Raw genomic sequence first — 14,165 nt, 5'->3', positions numbered from 1 at the left:
TGGAAGTAGAACTTGGTATAGCTTACTCTCGGCCATAGGCAGTGCTTTAGCAGTCAGTGTTCTTTCTCCTCTGCTACTGTTTCTTAGTTCTGTAAGTAGATTCTGCGGGCGATTTATATATTTGTTGTGTAAAACACACTCTGCTTTCACCTTCTCTCAGTTGAATTCCTTTCAAATTTCTCTGTTGTTCTACCCCCCCCCCCCCCCCCCCCAAGAAAAGATGTGAGAGGGAGGAGGAAGAGGCAGGAGGAGTGGAGAACTGGAAGAATAACAAAAGTGGGGTGTAGAGTAACCTGCAGGTTATATGATAACTTTTTAGTTACGGATTAAATTTCGTGCTGAGATGAACTGCCAGAAATAATTGGCAATGGGAGTTAAAATCCATAAGAAAATATCTTCTGGAATAAATTGAAGACAAAGCTGTGAGAAGAAAAAGGAAAAATAGTAAATACTTCTCATGAAAGCTAAGCAGTGTACTTTCCCTTTGGTTGCTAAAAGGGAAAGAATGAGCTTCTAGTATTACACTATGTACTGTGCTGATGGCAATAACTGTAACACTAGCTGTGGTTAGTAGATGTCCGAATACATGCAAAGTGAGTTGTTATGTTCTTGATTATGGTTTTGGGTTTGGTGTTTTTGTGAGGCGGAAGAAACATCATAGGTGGTGGAAGGGAAGCCTGCCCTCTCCTTGCAATTAAAATAAAACCAAACCAGAAAAACCCCAAAGCCACTAGCTTGAATTCTATACAAAATGGGCTTTCCAGTTGGGGTACCGCCAAGTAAATATTAGATAGTTCAGCAAGACTTTTGTTGCTGATTATCTGCTTACCCTTCTTTTGTCTCAGTAAAGCAAACATGTTAAACTACTCCTTGCAGAACATAAGTTCCCTTGAAAGTATCCACAAGGATATGCCAGCTTCTCCTTCCTCTCTCTCCCCACGTTGTCAGTGAGTTTATCTTTAACACCATTCCTGTAAAAGTAGCACTTTGGAGGGATGTTATAAACTTCATAGATTTGAGATGGATTTTAAATTTTATATCCCGTCTTACTTCATTTACTTCCTATTGAAGCTCTTAAGCCTTCTCCAGTTCTAACTATATTAGTTAAAAAAGCTGGTTTCCCTCCCACTGAATGTTACTATCTGTCTCACTGTTGTCCCTTCTAGTTAGTAATCTGTTAAACAATGTCTTTACTGTTTACAGCCCTGGTGCGTCTTACAATTAACCATTTACCATGCTGAAAATAACTAAAGTCGAATCAATCGGCTTCTTTCAGCCAGTTTACAGTTCATAAAATCACACTGATTCTAATTCATCAACTTCTTAACGTCTACTCAGTTTCTTTTTATAAATTTTCGTCACTTATTGAATTTGTTTTTATTTGAACTTCTTTTTGGAGTACAAATGTCTTATCCTCAGGCTTCAGAACACAGGAATGAAGTATTATTTATGCCTTCTGGGGCTGACCATATTACTTCTTATGGAAACTTGTATGTAATATCCTGATAGTTTTATGAAGCTAACACCAGATGATTTGTTATCGTGATTTTAAAGTTAGATAAGGCTGTGTCATGGATTGGATTGGAGGGGAGCAGAGGGAAAAGATAGCAAGGACAGGACGAGCAGTCTTTTGTGGAACAAGAGAGTTCCCAGATAACTTTCTAGGAATCCTTAAAGAAGGATTTGAATTCAGTTTGCTGTGAAAGCAACTACTTTTCGGAATAGTACAAGTAGCATATAAAGCTGCCTACAAAAGTACAGTGCTGGTAGTGGAAAAAATTGCAAAGGGGGATGTCATGATTTTTGTCGTAAGGCAACATCAACTTGGTCAGGCCTTTACAGTAAAGATGGGTAACGCTATTTTAAGAACTCAAGAGTGAGGTACTTACCTGGATATGTATATATGTTTTGTAGGGGTAAATCTCCCTTGGCTGTCTGGGTCAGAAAATTAAGTCCCTTGCCCCTCTCCCCCCCTTTTTTTTTGTTGGTACTGTGACTCTCAATCAAATCCTCCTCAGACCTCCAATTGATGTTCTGATTGAAAGACTTGAAAGGCTAAATGGATCTTTTAACCTCTTAAATTGCCACATTTCCTGTTTAATCTGGTATTGAGGGCCCCACAGGTTTCAAGTCATCTAGAGAGCATACTATCCAGGAGTCAACCTCTTCCCCATCCATTAAACTTATCTTTCCTGGAGATGGTCCAAAAGATGAATAGATTCTCACGTTCCTGTGGAATATACAACCATTGACCTCACAACTATAAGGAGTCTTCTATCTCTTAATATAAAAAATAAAGTTTGGGGTGTCCACAGAGGGTTGGAGCCAGGTGAAGATTCTCACTTCTACCATGTCCTGTAATTACCACAGACTGTTGGACTAGGGTTTTTCACCTTACCGTCTGCTTGATGTTTTTTTTTTTTTTGTCTCAGTGCAATCAAAGCACAGGAAATGCATTAACTTTTAAGAAAGGATTATCAGTTCCAAGTGCTCATTTGACCTTTCTGCTGCCTTACAGCTATTTATGAAATCATGGTGTTGGTGGCAAGAACTCTATAAATAAAGAAAACCAGGGTTAGTATATTTTCTTGGTTGATTTCGGGGATGTAGCACAGCTGACTTCTGTGGCCCAAGTTATTTCTTCAGTTAGCTTCCCTCCTACGCCTCAAAGATCTGACTCAACAGGTCAAATATAATCCTTTCTGTCACGTGCTAATCAGTGAAAGTGTTTTTGCTCTAGGAGAAGTTCCAGGTCCTTTTGGATTGTAGATGATTTTCAGAATAGTGGGGTTTGGAGTGTTTGATTTTTTTTGTTTGTTTTACCATCATGAGGATTAAAATACAACTTTGTTCTTAAAAAAATAAAATTTTTTTTTCCCCCCCCCAAGATAATCATTACTCTAGAAAGTCCAGTTTTGTTTTCTGCCTACGGGCCCCTTATTTCCTGCATGCTTGCCTGCACGTGCCTAGCTACTCTCGGAGGATATTTATGAAGCTGAAAGAGACAGGTCAAAACCTTATAATGATTTTTGTCTTGACTGACACAGTACAGAAAAAAATGTTAAGCTTTTTATTTAACCTGTAGGTTTTCTGCGTTAGTAGGCTTATTCACTTTGATTACACCATCCTATCCCCTTTTGAGAGCATTCTTATGCTAAAGTAACTCTGTCGCATAAGCTTATAGAAGTAAGAACTGTTCAACTGATGTTCAGTTCCTCTGAGTTGACAAGGCTTAGTCTTTTAATTTGAGAGGGAAGAGGTAAGGCACTATCAGTGTTGGTAGCTGGAGTATAAATAGTTTAAAACTTCTAAGTTGCATTTAGCCTGCCTAACAGATAATTCCTTCAACTATATTTTCACATTCTCTCTCCTTACTGAGCTGTTGTTTTATGTGCTGCCTGATTTTTAGTCTCTTGTGTACTGTATAAATTCTAGATTTCTTATGTACAAAACTTGTAGCATCTCCTGTTGGGTAGGAGAGAGAGGCAGGCAGTTTCTTGAGCTGGTTTCTAACAGATATCAGTAAATAAATCCACACCAGAAGTGTGTTTGTAGTGCAGTTTACACTGTGTAGGATACTAAAGTGTAGAAAGTTTATACTATGCATTCACCCGAAAGTTTATTGTGGTACCTGTCCCTCCAGGGCAAAAAATACAGCTTTAGCAGTTAACTTGAGATGAGACACTAGTCTTCACTGCTACAGCTTTGTCAGTCATAAGCTTCATGTTGTCGTATACAGTGAACAGTACAGAGGGGAGTGAGGAAGTTCAGAATTACCCATTTTTACAGTGAATTTTTCGCCTTATTGGGGAATTTTAGCTATTTCTGGTATTTCCAGGGTTGAGGGATTTTTTTGAGGGGACTTGATCAGCAAAGCTAGAAAAACTTAAGCAGTGATTCTTTCACAGTCAGGTAGTACGTATGGAAAATACGGGCTACATAAAAGTTTTGATTCCATGTTGGCTTGCTTGTGACTTGAATTGATCTCCTTTCTTTAGGATGTATTGTTACATGTTTCTTTGTAAGGAGAGCATGACGGCAACTGGGCAAGCTTAGTTTGTCTTGTACTCCCAGATCTTACCATGCAAAGTTCTCTGAAGAACTATCTGGGAGGTTTTTGGGTTGGAAGGGAACGTTTTTCTTTTTTTGTTTTGATATTTTAACAGGGTTGCTTCCCTGTCTTGTGCCCTACTTGTCTATGAAGTCCAATGTAAAGACAAAATCCGTCAGTATTCCACTGCAAAGTTAGACTTTGGAAAAGTCTGTTGGGAATGAATGATGCTGAGGTTTCGAGTTTTAACACTGAGGGTTTTGGTTAGTTGTGCTGCTGCTGCTGCTAAGACTGCCATCGGTTAAAGAAGTTAACATCAAGTGAAGATCTCCTTAATGCTTCCTTTCAACTGTATAGCATAAAAAGTTGTTATAACCAAAACAGTCCAGACAGACCATAACAATTGTATCCGTGCTTATGTCTTTACATAAGAATAAATACAAATGAAAGCTTATACTATTTTTTTGCGTGTTTGTCTCAATACGGTGACATCAGTGGTCTTTGATCATGACATGCTTGGTGATGCTTATTTTCCTGTACATCAAGTTGAGGTTTAGTTCCCTTCCTTTAAGGAAACATATTTAACTCAAAGGTGGTATTACAGGATAGTACTGATGCTGCTGGACTTTGAGGGCAGCTGGTAAAAATGGTAGCAATAGCAGCTCTCTGATTCTGTGTGGAGAACCTTTGTATTAGGGCTATGATGAATAGAAGCTTAATAATCTATCTCCTCCCCCTTTGATGCTTTTTTCCCATAATTAGAAAGAAACTGGCAGCTTTCTTTGGGTAAAAGCCAACTTTTGTTTCCTTGAATTTGTTCTACAGTTACTTTTTTCAGCCAAAGAGGTAGCAAGAAAATAGGAGCAGACTGTAATGCCAAGTTAATTTGGTAACTGTTTAATTCTGTTACTAGAGTATCTAGGATGGCTTCCCCCCCCCCCCACCCCCCAGATTAAAGGATCTTAAGCCTAAATACCAGTTGACAGTTTGAACTCTAGAAAGTTCTATGAAAGTCTTAGTTCTGTTAAAGTTTTAAAGAGATTTGATGAAAAGGGGACGTGGAATGTTTGCATTAGAAAGTCTCTGAAGTATCTACAAAGATGATACTTAAATACTTTACCTGGGAAAGTTCTTCACCTTCTGGTGGTACGTCCTTAAATTGACCTGTTTGCAGCATTTGTGATCTGGCCCTCGAGCTCGCAAGATAGTCCAAAAGTCTATTAATGAAAGAATCTTCTTGATGAGGAAGTCAAGAAGGGCTATTTCAGGAAAACAGCTTGATGACTGTCGTGCTGTTTAACATCTTCATTGATGACCAGGGCAGTAGGACAGAATACACTCTCAGTAAGTTTACAGATAACATCAAACTGTGGGGAAGGGGATGATAGGCTAGAGGGCAGGGCTGGGCTACTGTTCAAAAGAACCTCAGCAAGGTGCAGGAGTTGGCCAGCAGGGAATCTTACCAAGCTCAGCAGAGACAATGTGAAGTCCTGCGTCTGGAAGTAATAGGCCTCGGCATCAGTACAGCTGGGCACTTATGGGCTGGGTGGCAGCTCTGCAGGAGAGAAGCAGGATGTCCTTGTGGACAACAAGCCGAACATGAGTCAGTAGGACATCCTAACAGCAATGAAGGCTAACCACTCACTGCATGGTATTAGCATGACTAACGCCAGCAGGCTGAGGGAGGTGATAATTCCCCTCTACCTGGCACTGGCAAGACCATTCCTGAAAGTTTAGGGCAGCCCAGTACAAGGAAAGCGTCGGCAAGCTGGAGGGAGTCCGATGGAGAGCCAAAAAGGTGGTTAGGAGACTGGAGAACATGCTGAAGGACAGACTGAGGAACTGAGTTTCCTTAGCATAGAGAAGGCCAAGGGGCAACCTGTGCAGTCTTCCACCACCTAAAGAGGATTACAGGGAGGATGAAATGCTTTTTGGAGATCCTTAGTGAAAGGACAAGAGTCAATAGTCACAAGCTGCAGCAAGGGAAATTCCAGTTGAGTATAAGGAAAAGCTCTCCTGATCCTGAGAGTAGTTATGTTAGAACAGATCACTTAGAGGAGTTATGGAATCTCTGTCCCTGAAGATATTTGAAACTTGGTAAGGCCCAAAGCAACATACAATCAAATTTTGAAGTTAGTTCAACCTCCTACTCAAAACAGAGCTAAGTGACCTTCAGAGATCCCTTCAAACCTCAGATTTTCTTTGAGTCTGTGACGGTCCCTGGGAATGGATTGCCCCCACACAAATGGTCTGGATGAGAAATATTTTCGTTATGTCAAACTTCACTGATGTGAAAGAGAGATCAGTAAAGTAGTTTTCTAAATAAAGACAGAATGAATGGTACCCCTTTCTCAGGAAGCAGTTTTTTTGGGAGTGTGTGATGAGCAATTTGGAAAAAGCCAATAGATTATATATTTGGCAATAACTGGTGATTGGGCAGGGCCAGTGGATGATAGATCTCTCTTCATCGTCAAGGTAGTAAACCAGTCCCTTCACGGATGGGAAATAGTAACAATTAAGAGCAATCTAGAGCAGTACACAGAATATCAGAAAGATTGCACTGGCAAATGCCTTAAGTTTGGCTGAGACTTCTGTTGCAAGAGGCAGTTCACAAGTGATATGCTTTGACCCCTTTTCAGGAGCAAGGTTAAGGATATGAGTAATATTCTTGGAACAAACTGAAAGCAATGCATTCTTTCCTCTACCTTCCTAATATGTCAGTTGTGGCAGTGCTGTTTTTTTCTGTCACGTACGGCTTAACATAAGCAACAAATCCAGCTCTCTGGATTTATTTCAGTAGATTGTATCAGTAGATTACTCCTGCTCTCTTTACAGTGCTTAATAGCTATGGCCTAATTGTTTGTCTGCTTTGTTGAATTGACCTGAATGAGCAGTGAATGTCAGAAGAGTTACTGGAGAAGAATAGTAGTGTTCCTTTTCCTCCTTTCTTTGGCGCTGTTTTTAGTGGTAATTAGTATAAAGAAACAGTTTGAAGTCCATTACAGCCAGCTGTATCTACTATGCTGTTTTGTATCCTTTCTCCTTCAGTGCACGCTACCTCCACGTCCTTTCTGTAATGACCTATTCAATGGCTTCTGTTACTGATTTTTCTCACTTATCTTCCTTTCCCTATTCAGCAACGTCTCCTTTGCTTCTTGGAAATTCTGCGTGTTCCTGGTTACAGAGAAAGAGCGAAACCTCTCAAAATAAGGATGTTTCTGCTCGCATGCTTGTGCGCTCTCTTTTCTTGCAATCACCACCACGACCTTCAAAACTAAAAATCAGTATGTCTAATTCCTGGTTGCCCTCCTTCCTTGGAAGGAGCACATGAAAGAATAAAAGCCTTCCATAAACATTTTTTTTGTTGGTTATGTAAAAGCCTACGTGACTACTTCAGTATATTTGGAACTGTGTGCATCTTTTCTTAGATGAACATCTTGATGGTTTTAATTCCGGGAGTTATCAGTTTGTTTGTGTTCTGGTTTATTGGGGGGTGGGGAGAACAGAGGGTCAAGGTGTTTTGTTTTTAAGGTCAATTTCCAAATATAAACATTTTATATAAGGGTAGAAGTGCGGGACAGATATTGCATGCATAACTGACATGTCAATCATTAACTTACACCTGTTTTAGAAAATAAACTAAACTGTAAAAAGATATCCTTTGATCAGAGGATAATTGTGGTCAGATGAACTGGTTTATCTGCATTTTGGCTGGCCCAGGACATTACGGTTTCTAATTACTCCCCTTTTTAGAGCTTCCTCACTGCAGTCTACGTTCTTCCCCCTCAGATCTGCCAGTACAGCTGTATGTCTAGTTGCTTTCAATCTTCTGTGCAAATCATCTGGGTTTATGTTAAGTTGACAGGACCAGGTTAGACTATAACCGTATCTACAGTTTTGCAAGCAAGTTTTGAGAGATGCTGCGAGCCGTTGAGGTTTTATCTTCCTATACTTGCTGAGCTGCAGTGAGAAGCTTGTCAGACTGTAGGCTGGATGTCGACCTGTGAAACTAACAGAGACTAGATGTTGCACTTAAAGTTCACAGTCTATGTGTAATACATGTCTTTCCTGTATGGATGAGCCATTAGACCTTAACAATGCTTTTTGTTGTTGTTGTTTTGAACACATTACGTGTGGGCTCAATCTGAAAGGTAGGTTTCCTAGATCAATTAATTTTTTTGAGAGGAGTAAGTATTAGCTTTAGTCATGATACCTGTAGTCTCCTATCCTACAGACAGGAGTTTGCTACATACACTTCAATCTCTTGTATCTGTGCTGGTGCTCTTTCATGTTATAGCAGGTCTTTTCAAATTGGTGGTAGAAAGATCTAGGAGCTGTTGTCTATGCTAGACTAAAGCTCTTAAATCTCTCTGACTGTATCCCAAGTTTTATGCTAAGATCTGGATCTACTCAGGGATTTCAGTTCCTAATTTCCCTCAAACTTCAGTACTAGCTGTGAGCATGCATGTTCCTTGTGGAATTTATTTTGTATTTTCTTAGATCCAGAAGAATTGTCAAAGTGACCAGTGCCATAATAAATGAGCTTGTCTTGGTAGACCTCTTACGGTCAGTCCTCAAAGTATGCCTATTTTGAAGAAAGCTATATGATATTGCCTGTGCACAGCATAGACATTACATCTGTGAGCAGTCAAGTCTATTGATCCTAGGGATATTTCTCCTATAAGAAGAAAAAACTGATTAAAATACTGTGATCTTCCACAGTTCAGTCAGAGATAAGGACAGTTCTATTAGAGGGGCAAACGTATAAAGAAACGGTCTAATGTTTTTAACGGATTATAGCAATTGTTTTGTTTTTCTCTGCTAGCTCCTGAAGTTGTCTTTAATTTGGAAGCTTTTAGCCTCTAAATCCAGTCGCCTTTGCTCATGCCCAAAACGGCACAGCACTGCTTCCTTACTAATCCTTCCTCATATATTACAGAGGTTTTACTGCTCACCTCAAAGGAACGTGTAGTTGGCACATATATAGGGTATCTGTGTTCTATTGCCTGAGCTGTTGTGAGATACCGTTGCTGAAGTCCATATCTCCAAATTAGTGCAAGGAGTTCTTTCCTCTTTTGGGCATAATAACAGCTATTAGAATGTGTAATGTAGAAGAACATTCTAATTAATTTTTTTCTCACTTCCTTGGTTCTTGAAGAGCAAGGAGGCTTAGTTTCCACCCATCCTTATTTCTTTTTGTACCAAGATAGCGAAGTGAGAGAGCTAAAATGCTGGAATTTCTTCTCCTTTGTCCACCAAGCTGTACTCTTTAAAAGCTCAGATATATGCGGTACCTTTTTTGCTTACGTGCTAGAGTTTGGCAGCCAGGATCCCACCTTGGTTATATATAGTTGCCATCATCCAACCACGTGCAATAGAATTTCAAGCTTTGCATTTGTTAATTTACTTCAGTTTCCTTTGGAACTGTTGTCCTGTGTTGCAGAGGCAACTGCTACTGCCAACCATTAAGCGTGGCTGAGCGGTAGAATGAAACTAACATATATGCCTAATGCTATGAGGATTTATAACCTGTACCCCTTTTCTAGCAGAACTTTTAAGTTATGACTGCTTCTGTATACAATTTATCCACCACTAGCTTTGTGAAACCGTAGCCTGTACTAAGAGAGTTTTGCTTCCACAGAAAATCCTTAGAATGAGCAATGTAAGGACAAAGGAAAAAGTCTTAGGACTATTGCAACGTCGGGGCTCAGGCTGGAAAGTAAAATCGTATCCGTTTGCTCGTAAGGCTGTTCTCAGGATTTTTGACAGCAGTGACATTGGGAATCCAGTGTGCGGAGGACCTAAACATCATTCAGACAAATGGAAGGAAATCTGCCAGTTTCTGTTGCAGTTTGTTTATTTAACAACTATGTGTGTGTGTGAAGAAAGTAAAGGATTTATGAGTTCATGTTTTCCAACAAACTCCTGTCTTGGGGATTGGCGGGGGTGGGTGGGGAGGAATTGATTTGCTCTTCTGCCAGAAGAGTCTTTGACCCACAAATATGATTCTGTCAAATGGCTGGTGTGGTATACTATTCATAGTTCTTTTCTCTGTGCTCTATGGTAGTGATTCCATATTCACTCGTACAAATGATTACTTGTAACAAAAGCATAGAATTAAAATAAGCAAGCACCTCTTTTTTAAGACACTGTTCACTTTCGAATATTTTTGTTCTTTTAAAAAAAAAAAAAAACAAACTGCAAGGACCATGCAAACTGCAGGAAGAGTCTGTCTGAAGACCGTATGTAAATATGCAAGCTACTGTTGTAAGCTGGTATATTTAAAGTAATTACGGTCTCTTGAATTGATGTGGTTATAGAGTAATGGAGATGATTTATTTATAAAAGGATTTAGACATAGCTGTGGGATACTTTATTTATATAGAGGTATGGAGAGCACTTTATAGGCTACTGAGATAGTTTAAAGCAATAAAGAAAATCGTACCTCCGGTAGAAACGGGTAGTTTAGTACCAACTAGGCTGCCCGTGGTAGATCAGATGAGGTCACTGTACAGAGCAGTTTTTCTAAAGAGAAACCAGTGGAAAACTTCTTAGCCCTTTCGTAACGATAGTAAGGCAATAAAGATACTTGCCATAAAACTTTCTGTGAAATGGAAAAGGCTTTGACTTGTTCTCAGGATGGAGAGGAAAAAAGGTGCCATGAGAAGTATTTCGGAGATCTAATTCTGTTGAAATTAGCAATGCAGTTTTTTCCTCATTTCACTATTGAAGATCGTGTGAAAAACAATTATGATAGTTACTATGTTAAGGTTTTAAACTTCTTTTGTTTGAGTTTTTAAAAAAGATATTTTGAAATGCAGCTTGGCTGATTAAAAAGCAGGAAAGTTAAAGTAACTCTATATCTATAATAGGTACTTCAAGTGACTTCAAGTACGGACTGCTGCCGGGTACTTCAAGTGACTTCAAGTACGGACTGCTGCCGGGTACTTCAAGTGACTTCAAGTACGGACTGCTGCCGGGTACTTCAAGTGACTTCAAGTACGGACTGCTGCCAGAATCCTGGCCAAAAGAAGCTTGGGAAAATGGCAAGTATCTGATGGGGAGGAGGTTGTTTTTTGCCTCAGATAGGAGCTTTTTATTTTCTGTGTCACTGCTGGTAATATTTGATTAGTTTATACATAGGTTTGTAAGATTAAGTGCTTATATAATAACCTTCTCTCATACCGTTTGCCTCTCTGGCTAAGGTAAATAGTAGTACTTCCTTGGAGAGAGAAAAAGGAATCCAAATGTATGGAAGAGTTAAAAACAGAGCATGGTTTATATCAGTTCTTGTATTGTACCTGAATATGAAGATACCTGAAGTCTCTAATGGTCTAATAGCTTTTTTCCCTCACTTACTAAGCTAACTACAGATAAGTGGGCTTTAAAATTGAACACTTGGATGATGAAGATAAAAATTTAAATATAATTTTAAAATTATACTAGATTTCCATACATACTTCTCAATACCCAAATAAAAACTTGGTTGTGTTAAAGGCTGTGAATTCAATGCAGCCATAACTAAAGCCCTGTTCAGTCAGACCTGTGTTGTATGGCCTAGCTTCTTGCAGTTTGCACCTTGTTTAGATAATTGCTTGCTTGAATTACTGTAACTGTTTTCTGTCTAAAAACATTTGAAACGTACCAAGAAACAGCACATCTAAACTGTTATTTCTAGATAAATACACAAACCCTTTAGTAAAGAGAAGATCATATGTCCATGCCGGATTGGGTAATAAGAATGCCTACCTCTTTTTTGTAGTACTTGGATATTATTGGGATGAAGTTTATGTTTACTTTTAATATGTTTGTTTTTACAAGGGAAGAAATTGAGGCATAAGAAGGTGAAATTCACTAGTTGGCCAGGGATTAGAGCCCAGGTCTTTTACAGCCTTTCTCTTCTTAAATCATCAAATTGCTATATCTGTTACAGCCCTGATGTCTGTCTATCATACTTACATTGATGGATACAAGACTACAATTCAAAACCCTTTTTGACCTTTTTTTTTTAACCTTTTTCTTCATGTAAACCGTTATATTATTACATAACTTTGTTGACATTCAGCTTCCATGAGTGTTCAGAAATAGCGAGGTAAATTTTTGCATATTAGCAAAACTTAACTTCCATCTCATGATGAATTTTGAAGCTTTTTAACTGGGAGGTGGTGTCTTACCTTAAATACAGGTGTACAGGCTTATGCATGTGTATACAGTTATTCTTGCTTTCCTCCAGCCAGCATGAACTTCAAAGACTCTTGTACATAAGTCACGTGGCTTTATCCAGTGCTTTTGGGACACTTGCTTTTGTAGACAGTTAAGCTTAAGTTCATAAGTTCCTGTGTCACCTGTAATAAATTGATCAATACCTTATCCTCAAAATAATCTTTGTATTCCTGTGTGATCTTCTATATAACTGTCACAGCATCCTGTGCTTTTCTGTTTAATACAGTAGTATGCTCCTGTGATAAACCTTAATCTTACACATATCTTTTGAGCAAGCTGCGTTATCCCTGGTTCAAGGATATAAATAACTGCCTTCCCTCATAAGAAAGAAGTGGGGTATTCCTACTTCTAGACACTATTTCTGACCTCGTTGTTTCTTATTCTGTTAGACCTAATTAGATTTTGAGAAGGGAATAGCTAAGATTTGAGCCAGTAACTTCCCTTTTGTAGCTGTTTCAGAATTATGCTACCTCTTACTGTCCTACTCCTTTTGTCAAGTTTATTTCTTATTTAATTGTACTTTTTTTCCCCCCTCCCCTTTGATGTAGATTCAGATCTCGGCAGGCAGCTTCTGCACGTACTTTGTACTAAAATGTTGGGAGAGAAGGTCATAACTCTCTAAATGTCGCAGAGACCTAGAGAGTTTCTAATCCAGAATAAAATATTTTCTGATATAGGTGACCTCTATAAAATGGAGTACTGCTTGTGAATTTATGAGAGAGATACCAATCAGAGTATCAGAGAACTCTTCCTGTTTTTAAGTAACTTACTGATTCATGAAATTGGACTTCTCTCCAAGGAGCTGGTCTGTGCTCTTGTACTAAAAATTCCTTGTTTACTAATAGGTATTATTCTAGCAAGACTTTTAAGTCCTGGACATACCAGTTTTTGTGGTTCCTGCAGGCAGGCATTGCCCTGATTTGGCTGATGAAAAGTCTTGTAGGTACTTTTTTGTTCTGGCACCTCTTTGTTGCTGGGTGTCAGGTAGAACATATCCAAATAGTGGGTTTTTTTTCCATCTTTTTTTATTAATGGCTTATTTTCTTGTAGGTGATTCCTCTGCTTTAATCATGAACAAGTTGAAGTGTCCACACTGTAATTATGTAGCCAAATACAGAAGAACACTAAAGAGACACTTGCTTATTCACACGGGCGTGAGATCTTTCAGTTGTGACATCTGTGGGAAGCTGTTTACTCGAAGAGAGCATGTAAAGAGACATTCCTTGGTGAGTAACAACAAATACACGTGTGCATGTGTGAGTTTATAAATATATGGTTTTTTTAATGCTCTCAAATATTTTAGTAGTTGGCATAAACACTGTTCTCTGATTTGTCGTAGTGTAAATTGTTTTATCTTAATCTAAAATGGATGAAGAAGTGTGGTAACTGTGCCTCCAAAAATTATTAATGGAAAATGCAGTATCAGTTAAGACAATCTGTGGAGTTTTGTTACAGCTAATTTCAGGATGATTTGAAAGTGACATAATAAAGGAATGCTGTATATTCAATTATTTTGTTGATAATAAAAGGAAACTTTGACTTAGTATTGTAGCAGCGGATTAACATATTTGCTTGTTTTGTAGTGCTACACCACTGTTTTCAGTGTGGGCCCTGTGTTAATCAACTGTACAATATCTTGAGGTTGTTCTGAAATACTTATTTCACAGCCAAATGATGGTATAGTATAAAACCTGCTTTAAGATTAAAATGAAAAATATTCAAGATGCAGAAAGCAAATGTCCTTCTGGCTTGCATTCTACCAATAGAAATTCAGCAGTTGACTTAAGCCTGTTCTGTGCATGTTGTATAAATTGGATCCTCAGATAAACAAAACTCAAATCAAATCTCAAAGAAGTATACCTGGCCTGGGTATTTTGTAGATAATTTCTGT

At 38.7% G+C, this 14,165-nt stretch overlaps 1 protein-coding gene across 2 annotated transcripts in view; it reads left to right on the top strand.

The window, feature by feature from the left end:
* The window catches only part of ZBTB10 (zinc finger and BTB domain containing 10), a 30,288-nt gene that overhangs the window by 11,203 nt on the left and 4,920 nt on the right, over positions 1 to 14,165 (top strand). Inside the window, exons 3-4 of one of the 2 annotated variants that reach the window (XM_068932448.1) lie at positions 10,924 to 11,097; positions 13,325 to 13,500. In XM_068932448.1, the coding sequence (XP_068788549.1) occupies positions 10,924 to 11,097; positions 13,325 to 13,500 (350 nt within the window). The remainder of the gene's footprint in view (positions 1 to 10,923; positions 11,098 to 13,324; positions 13,501 to 14,165) is intronic. The other variant, XM_068932450.1, reaches the window with a different exon arrangement.

The sequence above is a fragment of the Struthio camelus genome, chromosome 2 (assembly GCF_040807025.1).
Source record: "Struthio camelus isolate bStrCam1 chromosome 2, bStrCam1.hap1, whole genome shotgun sequence".
NCBI classification, from domain to species: Eukaryota; Metazoa; Chordata; class Aves; order Struthioniformes; family Struthionidae; genus Struthio; species Struthio camelus.
The sequence above is the reverse complement of the archived record's forward strand: the minus strand, read 5'-3'. Positions and strand labels throughout refer to the sequence as shown.